This window comes from Convolutriloba macropyga, chromosome 4, assembly GCF_964194025.1.
Source record: "Convolutriloba macropyga chromosome 4, txConMacr16.3, whole genome shotgun sequence".
NCBI classification, from domain to species: Eukaryota; Metazoa; Xenacoelomorpha; order Acoela; family Convolutidae; genus Convolutriloba; species Convolutriloba macropyga.
In genome coordinates this window covers 23,159,132-23,172,060 of record NC_134471.1, presented here as the reverse complement: position 1 = coordinate 23,172,060, position 12,929 = coordinate 23,159,132, and the positions used below count along the sequence as shown (strand labels likewise).

The window sequence follows — 12,929 nt, the reverse complement described above, 5'->3', positions numbered from 1 at the left end:
ATCTATCATCATTATGTCTCTTATTCTCTTATCTAAGAATTTAGGACAGAGGACTTTCAACTTATCAGAACAGTTAATTGATTTGTTAAATCAATCCAAAACCTACGAAATTAGAAGGTGCATTGTTAACATTACTAATAAGAAACATAAACTTACTTGTGTTGGATGATTCTGTAGGACCGATTGTTTCAACTACGGTTTCCTTTTTCGGTTTTCTTTCCTCTTGTTCAATTTTTGGCTTTTCATCACTACTTTTTGATGCATCTCCTTTCTTTACTCTTGATTCGGAAACGTTCTCTTTAACTGACTGTGTCTCTTTAACTACCGGTTGCTTCTCACTGGTCTCGGGTTTGGCGAATGACTTCACCTCGCTAGAATTTGCTTTTCCGTACACAGTCACGCCTTCCTCAAATACATTTTTAAATTTTGCAGCAACATCTGCGGTTTTGAATCGTACACACAGTTTCTCCAAAACTTCCTCTTCTTCAGCAAAATCATTTGCAATCCATATCAGCGATTTGTCATTTGTTGGGTGAACTTGAATTGTCATTTCGTCTGTAATCACGTGATTAGCACACAATTTTTTAACCTGTTCACGGCGCATCACAACTCTGTACTTCTCGGCTTTTCCACTATCACTTTGACTTTTCAGAACTTTCATGTCACCAACACCGCGCTCTTTCCACTCGCCATCTACAAATCTTCGCAATTTGGCTCTTTCGCAGAACATTTCGATTTCAGACTCTTCACCAGTTTTCAAATCAACCACTTTGTCCAAATGCACAATTGGTTCAAATTGAGGGTCGTGGGTCGAATCATCGGCTTCTTTGTTCCCGCCCGGAGAAGCGATTGTCGTTGAATTTGTAGTTCCATTTCCAGGAACAACAAGCGCACTTCCAGAAGTGTTGCTCGGCTTCTCGGGCGTATTTGTAATTTTTCCCGGACTTTTCCCAATTTCAGCAGTCGGAGGCGCGGCCATGTTGAATTTGAAAGAAAACGAAGATCCACTTCCAAGCGTTCCCAGTCCTTTATTGCTCATGGAAGTCTCATTCTTGTTATCCTGGGATTTCTGGGGAGACGTTTTGGATGGTACTTCGCTTAGTAGGGATGTTGGCTTGGAATTTGCAGCGCCACCAACCAAACTAAACGCAGTCTTGCTCTTTGCTTGGCTTTGAGCTTCAGGTTGAGATAGGTTGCTAACTGGCGCTTGGAAACCTTTGAAACCCGTAAACACTGCTGCGGAAGGCTGTCCAGAAATAGTGTTCGACGCTGTGGATGGAGAGAAGACACTTGCAGGAGTGGCAAATGTCACAACAGGCGGGGCCATCTTGAAACTAAAGGCTGAACTTGGAACAGTCGAGCTTGTGCCCGTGGGTTTTAACTGAGAGCTGAAAGAAAACCCTAATTGACTGGATGTTGTTGGAACTTGACCAGATTGTGTAGTTTTAACTCCAAATAGTGTCGAAAATTGAGGCGTAACTGTTGATGCAGGGACCGGCTCAGAAACGGGTGGCACGTTATCAATTTTGGGAGCCGCTATATTCGAAAAAAGCGATTTCTTTGAATTAACCGAACTTGATCCATCTTGAGAGATCAGAGACGAAGGAGCATTTGGTAAAACAGGACCGGGTACATTAGCTTTTGGTGCAGCAATGACTGCAACTTTGTTCCCAAGAACCTTCGGCGTTGAAGTTAGGACGTTCGGGGACGCACCCAAAGTTGGTATCGGATTTGGTTCCTTTGCCGACGACGGAACTGAATCTTGGGCATGTTCAACAGAAGAAAGCATTTTCGGTGGTTGGAACGGCTGGTTCAATTTTTGCTCAACATGAGAATTTGGTGCTCTCAACAGAGCTGATAACATTGGGTTAGGGGTTGCCTGGAAATTTTCACCTTCAGGGGGAACTTGTTTAATTGGATAGACAGGTTGCACGGGTTGACGAACAACAGTTTGGGGTACCGGTTGGCCAAACAGGCTCGGATTCTGAGGAACAGGCATTTGAGCGGGAATCGGAACAACATCGGAAGTGGTCGGGAAAGACATACCATTCGGCATAGACGTTGGTGCACCAGGAGGTCTAAACTGAAAACCGGGTGTTGGTGCAATAGAACCCTGAGGTGGAGCAAGAAACTGTCCTTGGGTTCCAGGCGGAGCATATACACCAGACACTACTGGATTTGGGTTCTGCGACAAGGTTGGTACTTGATGCTGTGGTCCTGGGACAATCATTGGATTCCGGATGAACATTTGCTGACCAGCTGGTTGCAACACGGCTGTTTGCTGGTGTACTGGAGGATTAACCGGACGCTGTTGCATAGTCAGTTGGATATCGATCAATTTCTTCACATTTTGCGTCATTTCCTTCAATCCCTGATCCCAGGTAGCGTGCATGTGTTTTAGCTGATCAGTCATTGCTTGAATATTGGTGTTGAGAGACGAGAGTTCACCAGACACGGAGTCCAGCTTGTTTGATATTTCTGAACTTTGAGCAGCCGATGCCCCTAAAACAAGAGATCAACATGAAATCATGGCGTCACGCAAGCAAATCCAATTATTGCTCGAATTGAAATCGGAAAAGAAAATTAGTGTCTGCGCATAGCACGTAATCATTGGGCAATATATAAACATACCCGGCAGATTGCCGGAAAATAGCCGCCGTTGATTCCAATAAGCATGATTGGGATTGAAATAACAGAAGATATTGAAAAAAAAAAGATTTTTGTACAAAAACATTTTTTTAAGTCCGATTTATTTTGATGGCATTTCGTAGTTGAACATAGTTCTGTTTCTTAGAGAGAGGCTACAGGGGCTACTATCAATAACAATAAGCATTAGAGATGGTAAATACGACTTATAGGAACGACAATCAAATAGCGGGCATCTAAAATTGGGCTTTATGGGTGTATCCCGTTTCTATTTCTGACTTCAATTTTTATACTGACTCTGTTCATTTTAAATTGCTTTGCTGAGCAACTGATATTCAAATTCACATTTAGCAGAATGAGAGAAGAGAGAAACTAGCCTAGAGAAGTCAAAAAGATTTCACGCAAAATGTTGAAAAGGCGGCAAAATGAGGTAAAGCGAAACATTTTTTTATTCGACGAAGTAAAAAAACATAGCAGGACAAGTCCTGACGTACAATTCAAAGAATTTTGATTGACTAAACAGAAAAACTAGACCTAGAATGGACTATGAGTGAATTGAGAAAACCCTTTTTAAAAAAATCGGAACAAAAAAAAAGAAATAAACAGAAAATCAATGTCAAAAAGCCGCATGTGAACAAAAAAACCACTAGCGAGAAATGAAAATTTAATTCAACCAAAAGCTAGGCCTAGAATGAGCTGTGAATGGATTGGAAAAACCATTTAGAAAAAAATCCGATCCAAAAAATCGAATAAAACAGTAGAAATCAGAGTGAAATTGCCGCATGTGAACAAAAAACCACTACCGAGAAACCGAATTTTTGTTCAAACACCGTTTTCTCACTCTACTTTAAAATTAGAGCGAAAAAAATTCACGCCGCAAAACCACTCGCTTTTTCGCTCCATTTCCTGTTTCGGCGTGACCAAAATCACTACTCCAATTTGACTTCAAAAATCATGAAAATGTGTGAACAGATCTTAAAAAAAAAAAAAAAAGACAGCGCCCCAATACAATTCAAATTCTTTGAATTGTAAAAAATATAGGAGCGCTATAATAGCCGGCTGAGAAGATGAGGGCGGCTATTAAACATTATAGACTATTGTCGGACGAATTGCTCTCAAACCACTGTCGAGGAATTGTCTTTCGTATTCACTAGCTTAAGTTTAGATGCCCTATTTTCATTTTGGAGTTCGATGGGGGTGGATTGGGGCTGGAGTGGGCTTGGTGGGGATGATATGGCGTCGATGGGGTAGGTGGTCAAAACTCCAAAACGCCTAACACCATGAATTATGTCCCCTCAGGAATTTGGAGAATCTCATGCATAGACCCTATTAAGGATCTTACAGAATTGCTCAGCCATTTAATGCACATAGTATTTACCAGTTTGTCTGGTTTAATGAGAACCGAAAAAACAACCTTGGGGTCGAGGTAGTTCGCGAGAGGGGAGGGAATGGTTGGCGACAAAGGGGAGGAGGACGTAGGTGGCGGGCCGTACGAGTAGATGGAGGATTTTAGATGATTTTCAAGATCCCTAATTCTGAAAAAAGGAGTAAAAATGGAAAAATTGCAACCAATTTCTCAATTCTTTTGTCAATTTGATACAAAAAAGCTTTGCACCAAAAAAATAATTCAATTCCTAATAGATAACGACAGGGGGCGTTAAGGTTCACTTCCGTTAACAATAAAAGCAATGGGTAAAATAATACAAAGGGCTAGAATGCAGTAAAACAATGTAATGGCTAAAATATTCTAAAATAGCTTCAAAATTCGCAAAAAAATCCAACTTTCCAACGCAAGGTCCAACATAGCGTAAAACTGCCTTAAATAAAAGCACTTCCGAATGCTATTAACACGACCCGGATATTATTACTTTGGTCTAAATTGACCTCTACGACAAAAAAATTTAAAACGCTTAAAAGCCTCAACAAAAAAATTGCTCGCTTCGCGGAAATTGTTTAAAACCTATGAATCGCACTCTTCTTCAAAAGCGGGTATGAGCAGAAAACCACTTCTCTGCTCTTCGTTCACAAAAATAACTGTTGAAAGCCTTATTCACTCCGTGAACTCCCGGGATTTCGTGCCCACCCACTTTATCAAAAACATAGCCGGATGAAATCTGGAAGAGTCCTCTCTGCCAAAAAAATCTACGCTTTGAAAGAACTAGTACTTGCTGGAACCAATAATGAAAAAAAAATACATTCATTTAAAATTAGAAAATTTTTCTACAATTTAAATTGAGAGCGATAAAAGGCATGCACATCAAAAGGTAGGACAAAATAGAGAGCCAAACTTGTCTAATTTAAAGAAAAATAGAAAAATGACGAAATTTACAAAAGTAATATCAACTTATAATTTTTGGCCATGATTCGTGACAAAAAAGTTTTATACAATCCGAAAAACAAGAAATAGAAAACTAAAAATTCATTTGATCAATAGGTGTTTATTCGATCCTCAAATAATGTCATGAAACAAAAAATACTGAAATAGCCTACATCAAAATACATGAAAATAGCACAACATCAAAATAGCTGAAAAACGTCTCAATAAGCATAGCACTCATTAATTACTAAAAGAGTGAAACAAATTTTAATCTAAATAACTTAAAATTATTAGAACAGACATTCTAAACAGTTCTTAAGTACCAAAAAAATGTAAAAAGAGGAAAAAACAGCTTGAAAAAGCTCACTTAAAAAAATTTTTCGCTTAAAGGAAATTTTATAAGTTTAATTCCTTGCTTTCCCGAAAACCGCGGTAAGAACATAACCAATCACTCTACGCTCCATTCTCCTATTTCACTTCGTGCTTCTCCGATACTCTTCTTGGAGCCGAAAACAGAAAACCATTACGCCTTTTCAAGTCTTTAAAACAGAAAATCAACCAATTTTCTATTGAAGTCGTAAAGAGACTGCTCCCCAATTCAAATAAAACACTGCGAATTGTATTTCTCATAGTAAAAAGTATAGAATACTAATTTTCGCCTTCGATTCAAAAAAATACCAAAAGGTTTAATAATTAGTAAGACTAATGAGAGTAATTAATAGCATAAAATAAGAGCTTTTAGAAACGAAAGAAAAAAGAAATTCATCTCAAATAGTTTAAATCAAGGAAAAACAGACTTTGTCACAGGACAACTAACAAAAATGTGGACTACATGCTCCAGACATAACATAAAAGGACACAATTTAACCTAACGTTTTGTAACTATAACAATTCCAACCTCAGACCATCAGAAAATATAGAATTAAAACAAAATCAACCTTTGTGTCAAAAATCTAATCATCAGGCACAAAACAAAAGAAAGAAGGCGCTGCAAACTCCTTAAGCAAAAGCCAGTTGACTAATAATGCCACAGTTTAAAGAATTCAAGAAAAATGAGCAGAAAAAATTGTCAAAATTGATGTCAATATTATCCATGTATTTGTTTTGTAATCGTAACAGCTGAAAAAACAGATAAATCCACTACCAAAACCTACCTAAAACTGAAACAAAATCATAACCAAACCTCTTAATAAAAAACTGCTATAAAATGCCGCTCGTGAACAAAAAATTTCCCTCGCACACAGAATTCTTTTCTCACACCTCAATTTCTCGCTCTCTAGAAAACAGCGATGTGAATAAAAAACCACTCTCTTTTCGCTCCACTCTTGATTTTGTTCATCAAGAAAATCACTCCAAATTTTTTCACGTGTTTCATTTCCTGCTTCAAAATTCACTCCAATAAAAATTGATTAAAAAAAGGACTTCAACACTCCTCTTCGAGTCGTAAAAAAGACAGCCCCCATACAATTCAAATTCCTTGAATTGTAAAAAAGGAGCGCTACAATAGCCGATTGAAAAGCTGAGGCGGCTATTAAGAATATTAAAGGGAATACATAGTGCATTATGGGCATCGAGTGTTTTCATCAAACCGTAGCGACTTAATTCCCTTGGGCTTTGTCAGCTTATCCCGTTTCGCGGGACGAACAGTAAGTTCATCAAAAAAACATACCCGGCAGATTGCCGGAAAATAGCCGCCATTGATTCCAATAAGCATGATTGGGATTGAAAGAATAGAAGCTATAGAAAAAAAGATTTTTGTACAAAAACATTTTTTAAGTCCGATTTATTTTGATGGCATTTCGTAGTTGAACATAACGTACTTCTGTTTCTTAGAGAGAGGCTACATGGGCTACTATCAATACCAATAAGCATTAGAGATGGTATATAAGACTTATAGGAACGACGTTCAAATAGCGGGCATCTAAAATTGGGCTTTATGGGTTTATCCCGTTTCTACTTCCGACTTCAATTTTTTTGATACTGACTCTGTTCATTTTGAATTGCTTTGCTGAGCAACTGATGTTCAAAATCACTTTTAGCAGAATGAAAGAAGAGAGAAACTAGCCTAGAGAAGTCAAAAAGCTATCACGCAAAATGTTGAAAAAGCGGCAAAATGAGGTAAGGCGAAACATTTTTTTATTCGACGAAGTAAAAAAAACATAGCAGGCCAAGTCCTGACGTACAATTCTAAGAATTTTCATTGACTAAACAGAAAAACTATACCTAGAATGGACGATGAGTGAATTGAGAAAACCATTTTAAAAGAAAAAAAAACAGAAAATCAATGTTAAATGCCGCATGTGAACAGAAAAAAACTTTAGCGAGAAATGAAAGTTTAAATAAAAAAAACAATGCCTAGATTGAGCTGTGAATGGACTGCGAAAACCATCTAGAAAAAAATCCGATCCAGAAAATCGAAAAAACAGTAAAAATTAGAGTGAAATTGCCGCATGTGAACAAAAAACCACTGCCGAGAAATCGATTTTTTGTTCAAACGCCGTTTTCTCACTCTACTTTAAAATTAGAGCAAAAATTCACGCCGCAAAATCACTCGCTTTGTCGCTCCATTTCCTGTTTCGGCGTGACCAAAATCACTACTCCAATTTGACTTCAAAAATTATGAAAATGTGTGAACAGATCTTAAAAAAACATAGCAGGACAAGTCCTGAAATACAATTCAAAGAATTGAATGAAAAACTCAGACGTACTCTATCTCACCAGCAGATCAATTGAACAATGCCAGCCAGCACACAAAAATCATCAAAGAATTGAGAAACAAAAAGAATAACTCTTGAAGCTTTTAAGCCTAAGGCACAAATTTTTTTCCCTTTAAAACACCTATTACAAAAATATGTTCAAAATCAATTTAAGTTTCTGAAATCGGTCCACTATTATATCTGCAAGACCTGAAAAATATCCACTGGCCCTTGAAGAGCGATTAACTCGAAAATGACCAAAAAATTTAAACAAAGAAATCAATTGCAAATTATAAGGAAATGTTGCTGAAAGTTATGACATAAGCATCTTCAGTATCTTTTCTGTGTTTCTCGATGCTTTCTAGTAACCCAATTCCAAGCTTTAAAAAACTCATTGGCTCATAGATCGATAGGCAATAACAATTAGAAAAAATTTCAAACTTCAAAAAACAGAAATTCGTTCTATTAAAATGTTGAAAGTCATTCAATTGCCCCTAGCAACTATTTAATAACATACCGCCAAACCCTGGATGCGGTTACCTGGCTACTGAGGCAAGAAAAAAATAAATAAAAGACAAATATTTTTAAAAACTCGAAAAAATTGCAAATTCTATCAAAAAACTTCTAAAAGTCGAAACCTTAAAAAATTGTTGAAAACAAATCCATTGAAACTAAAAACCATGCAATAACTATTTTATCAGAACGTGGAATAGGTTTTCTTGCACTTGAGAATGGACGAATATCAAAAACTGACAAAAACTTTAGGAAACAAAAAAAATTGCTGATCTTATCAAAAAAATGCTAAAATTCGAGACATTTAAAAGTTAAAAAGCATTCCATTATTACCAGAAAGAAAGCAGTGCCCTGTTAACAAACCTTAAAGGAGATTGCATGGTCCCTGAAACTGGAAAAACTGAAAAAAAATGAAAATTTTCAAAAACCTGAAAAAAATGGGAAATTGTTCAAAAAAATTGCTAAAATTTGTGATATTCAAAAGTTGAAACCTATGCCATGGCAACTAAAATTTTTTTTAGTAACTTATTATTTAACCCCTAATGAGGTTTTCTTGCCCCTGGGACTCAAACAACTTGAATGATGACAATAAATATGTCAAAAAACATGAAAAAATTGCAACTTTTGTCAAAAAATGCTAAAAATCTTGATCTCAAAAAGTTGAAAACCGATCCATTACCACTAGAAACTGGGCAGTAATCTATCATCAGACCCTTTATCAAACCATCGAGAAAGTTTTGTGACAGCTAGGGCAAAAAAACTCAAAAAATGACGAAAATTTTCAAAAAACCTGAAAAAAATTGCAAAAAATTAGTTTCATTTTGTGTGTGTTTGTAGTAACACGACATATAGCTCATAAAATGGTCATAACAAGCAATCTTGTCCCGAAAAAGGCCTTCTACAACTTTAAAAACTTCAACCTAAGACTAATCAAACAAAAATCTCAGAAAAATCACATAAAACATGAAAATTTGCACAATTTTGAGCCGAAAAACCCCTAAAAATGACCTTTTAACCTTAAATTAAGGCCATCCCAGCAGCTTCACCACTATATGCACTTGATGGACTACTAAAGCCCACTTTGGGCCTCTAATGAGACTTAATGCCCGCTGGGCTTTACATGTTTATCCCGTTTTGAAAGATCAAAGTCATTGAAAAATGTGTGAACACATCTTCTTAAGACATTAAAAAAAACCGAATTATCATAAAATTCATACGAATTTCCAGAAACCTTCAAACCACTACCGAAACCAGCCTAAAATTAAAACAAAATCATAACCAAACCTCTTAACGAAAACAAATGAAAAAAACTGCTTTAAAATGCCGCACGTGAACAAAAATTCGCTCGCTTAGAGAAAATTTTTTCACACATCAATTTCTCGCTCTCTCAAAAACAGCGGTATGAACAAAAACCACTCTCTTTTTGCTCCGCTTTTCACTTTTGTCCAGTACCAAAATCACCTAAATTTTTTCACGCGTTTCATTTCCCGCCTCAAAAATCACTCCAATAAAATTGATTAAAAAAGGACTTCTCCAATAATCCTCTTCGAGTCGTAAAAAAAAACAGCGCACCAATACAATTCAAATTCTTTGAATTGTAAAAAAAAGACAGCGCCCCAATACAAAATTCTTTAGGAGCGCTATAAAAATAGGAGCGCTATAATAGCCGGCTGAGAAGATGAGGGCGGCTATTAAAAAGACCAGAAGGACTAACATAATTGCGTACAACTTGAGGTTAGAGAATCAGATTCGCTTACAGTCAGCTTTGCTTAATTGCGTAATAGCAAAATTCAATATTTGATTTTAACATTGGTTAAAGAATCTGCCTGCACAACTGGACATGATTCAAGGTTATATAATGGATATTTTGAGAAATTCAGAAATCACACATGCCAAATCTGAGAACTGACAATAATTGAGAACTCGAAACCTTTCGATAACTCTTTAAAACGCCGAATAAGAGACACACAAATGGTTATAACATACCCGGCAGATTGCCGGAAAAAATCCGCCGTTGATTCCAATAAGTATGATTGGGATTGAAAGAATAGAAGATATTAAAAAAATATTATGTACAAAAACATTTTTGAAGTCCGATTTATTTTGATGGCATTTCGTAGTTGAACATACTTCTGTTTCTTAGACAGAGGCTACAGGGGCTATTATCAATACCAATAAGCATTAGAGATGGTAACTAAAACTTATAGGAACGACTTTCAAATAGCGGGCATCTAAAATTGGGCTTTATGGGTTTATCCCGTTTCTATTTCTGACTTCGATTTTTTCAGTTGATTTTGAATTGCTTTGCTTAGCAGCTGATGTTCAAATTCGCTTTTAGCAGAATGAGAGAAGAGAGAAACTAGCCTAGAGAAGTCAAAAAGATTTCACGCAAAATGTCGAAAAAGCGGCAAAATGGTAAAGCGAAAAAAAGTTTGACGAAGTAAAAAAACATAGCAGGACAAGTCCTGACGTACAATTCAAAGAATTTTCATTGACTTAACAAACAACTAGACCTAGAACGGACAATGAGTGAATTGGGAAAACCATTTCTAAATCAGATGAAAAAAAAAGAAAAAAAAACAGAAAATCAATGTCAAAATGCTGCTAGGGAGAACAAAAAACCACTACTGAGATATGTAATTTTGATTCTAACAAAAAACTAGGTCCAGAATGAGCTGCGAATGGATTGGGAAAACTATTTAGAAAAAAATCCGATCCAAAAAATCGAAAAAACAGTAAAAATCAGAGTGAAATTGCCGCTTGTGAACAAAAAACCACTACCGAGAAACCGACTTTTTGTTCAAACACCGTTTTCTCACTCTACTTTAAAGTTAGAGCGAAAAAAATTCAAGCCGCAAAACCACTCGCTTTTTCGCTCCATTTCCTGTTTCGGCGTGACCAAAATTACCACTCCAATTTGACTTCAAAAATCATGAAAATGTGAACAGATCTTAAAAAAACATAGCCGGAAGAATTCCGGAAGCGACTCGAAGCGTAAAAACTTGACAAAAACCCTAATTGCAGCTGAAACCATTACCTTTTATAAACCATAAACTAATTACCCCCCCCCCCCTGTCTGATCTAAAAATTGGTGAAATTTAAACCACTGTCACCAAGAGAAACAAAATGCCGCAAAAATATTTATTATTGAAAACGTTTGGTAAGGATAAGTGCAAAATTATTAGGATAATCAGAACACTGATAGTCTCAAAAAACTGACAGGGCTATCAACTGCCCTCAAATAATTCATGATTCTAATCTCAAAAAGATCGCTAAAGCAAACGGCAGATAATAATAACTTAGAAACTAAATTAAATTTTTCAAAAAATAATGCTCAAAGTCAAGAATCAGAAAACTACTAGTTAGAATTCTCATCACTGCAATTAAGACAAAAACAACATATACTTTTTTGTTCTTGTATATATGCTAAACAACATGATTTCAAACTAATTCAAAAATTAAAATAATCATAGAAAAGCAACAGAGTAATATTTAAAGGCAAAAAATGTTTAAGAGCAATACCAAGGTCGGAAAAAAATACTATAAAAAATAATAAGCTGAAATTATGGAAAAGACTTTCTAGTAAACTCTTAGTACTGCCTTATGTTGAATGAAATCAATTGCAAACCAAAGAAATGACGAAAATCTAAGAAAAAGCCGAAATCATTCAATTTGTTAATAACTGAAAAAATCAATATAACCAGTATAAATGTAGGTGCCAGGACAGAGCTAGAATGATACAAGCTAGAATGTGAACAATATGGACACAATGTAAGGAACACCGTAACACAGACTAATTCTTGATTTTTGAAAGTTCAAATCAAAGTTTAAATTTTTGAGTTTAAAAATCAAATTTGGAAAAACAAGAAAAACTAACACCATTTCATTTTTCAGCATTCGAGACATAGAAAAGACAATGATTCATTCGGGACAAAAATCTATCCTCCTGAACAGATCAAAAAAGAAAAAGCAGAAATCAAACATACGAAACATTGAAACATTTTGTAAAAAAAAAGGTCAAAAATTTTTAGGACTGCATTTATAAAAAAAATTTAACTGTTTTTCAAAAATTTAACGCTAATTAATTATTGACGTTTTTATTGAAACAAAATTAAAGCCCCTCATGTTGCACAAAAAGAATATTTCTAGTAATTGAAAATAAAAAAAAAACAGACAAAAAACTGAAAATAGGGAAAAAACTACCAAAATCGGATTAGCATATGTACAATTTTATAAAACAAAATAACATCGAGGAAAGAAGAGGCATTGAGTATATGAATTGTTAACGGGAAGTTGTCATTGACTGATTTTTGACAAAAAGACGGCTAAAAGATCCAAAAATGAAAATAATAGGAAAAAAGCCAAAAATTAATTAAAAAATCAAGAAATTTATGCCAACGCGTTTTCAGGCTCTGCAAAACACTGTACTATTAATTTCCAATGTTTACATTTCAATATAGCATCGAATAAAATTATTTCTACAAAAAACCAAAATACAAGCAAAACAAAATGGGCCACTTAGACGAAAAAACGGCTAAAAACAGTTATCTATATGTGCCATTCAGTCAAAAACTATTTTTCAAAGTCAAAAAGTCATTCACTAAACTCAGCGCATGATCAAAAAACTTCTCTCGCTCAGAAAAAATTAGCTCACACGGCAATTTTTCTCACTTTCGCTTTTAGGTCAAAACAGCGTCTGAACGAATAGTACTTCCGGTGAAAAAAAAACCTTAAGAACATAGCCGGAAGAATTCCGG

General features: G+C 35.6%; 1 protein-coding gene across 3 annotated transcripts in view; it reads right to left on the bottom strand.

Annotated features, from left to right (window-relative positions):
* Nucleotides 1-12,929, bottom strand: part of LOC142337517 (uncharacterized) — a 320,572-nt gene that overhangs the window by 70,106 nt on the left and 237,537 nt on the right. For all 3 annotated transcript variants that reach the window (XM_075386800.1, XM_075386799.1, XM_075386801.1), the window contains exon 10: nucleotides 157-2,502. In XM_075386800.1, coding sequence (XP_075242915.1) covers nucleotides 157-2,502 — 2,346 coding nt within the window. The remainder of the gene's footprint in view (nucleotides 1-156; nucleotides 2,503-12,929) is intronic.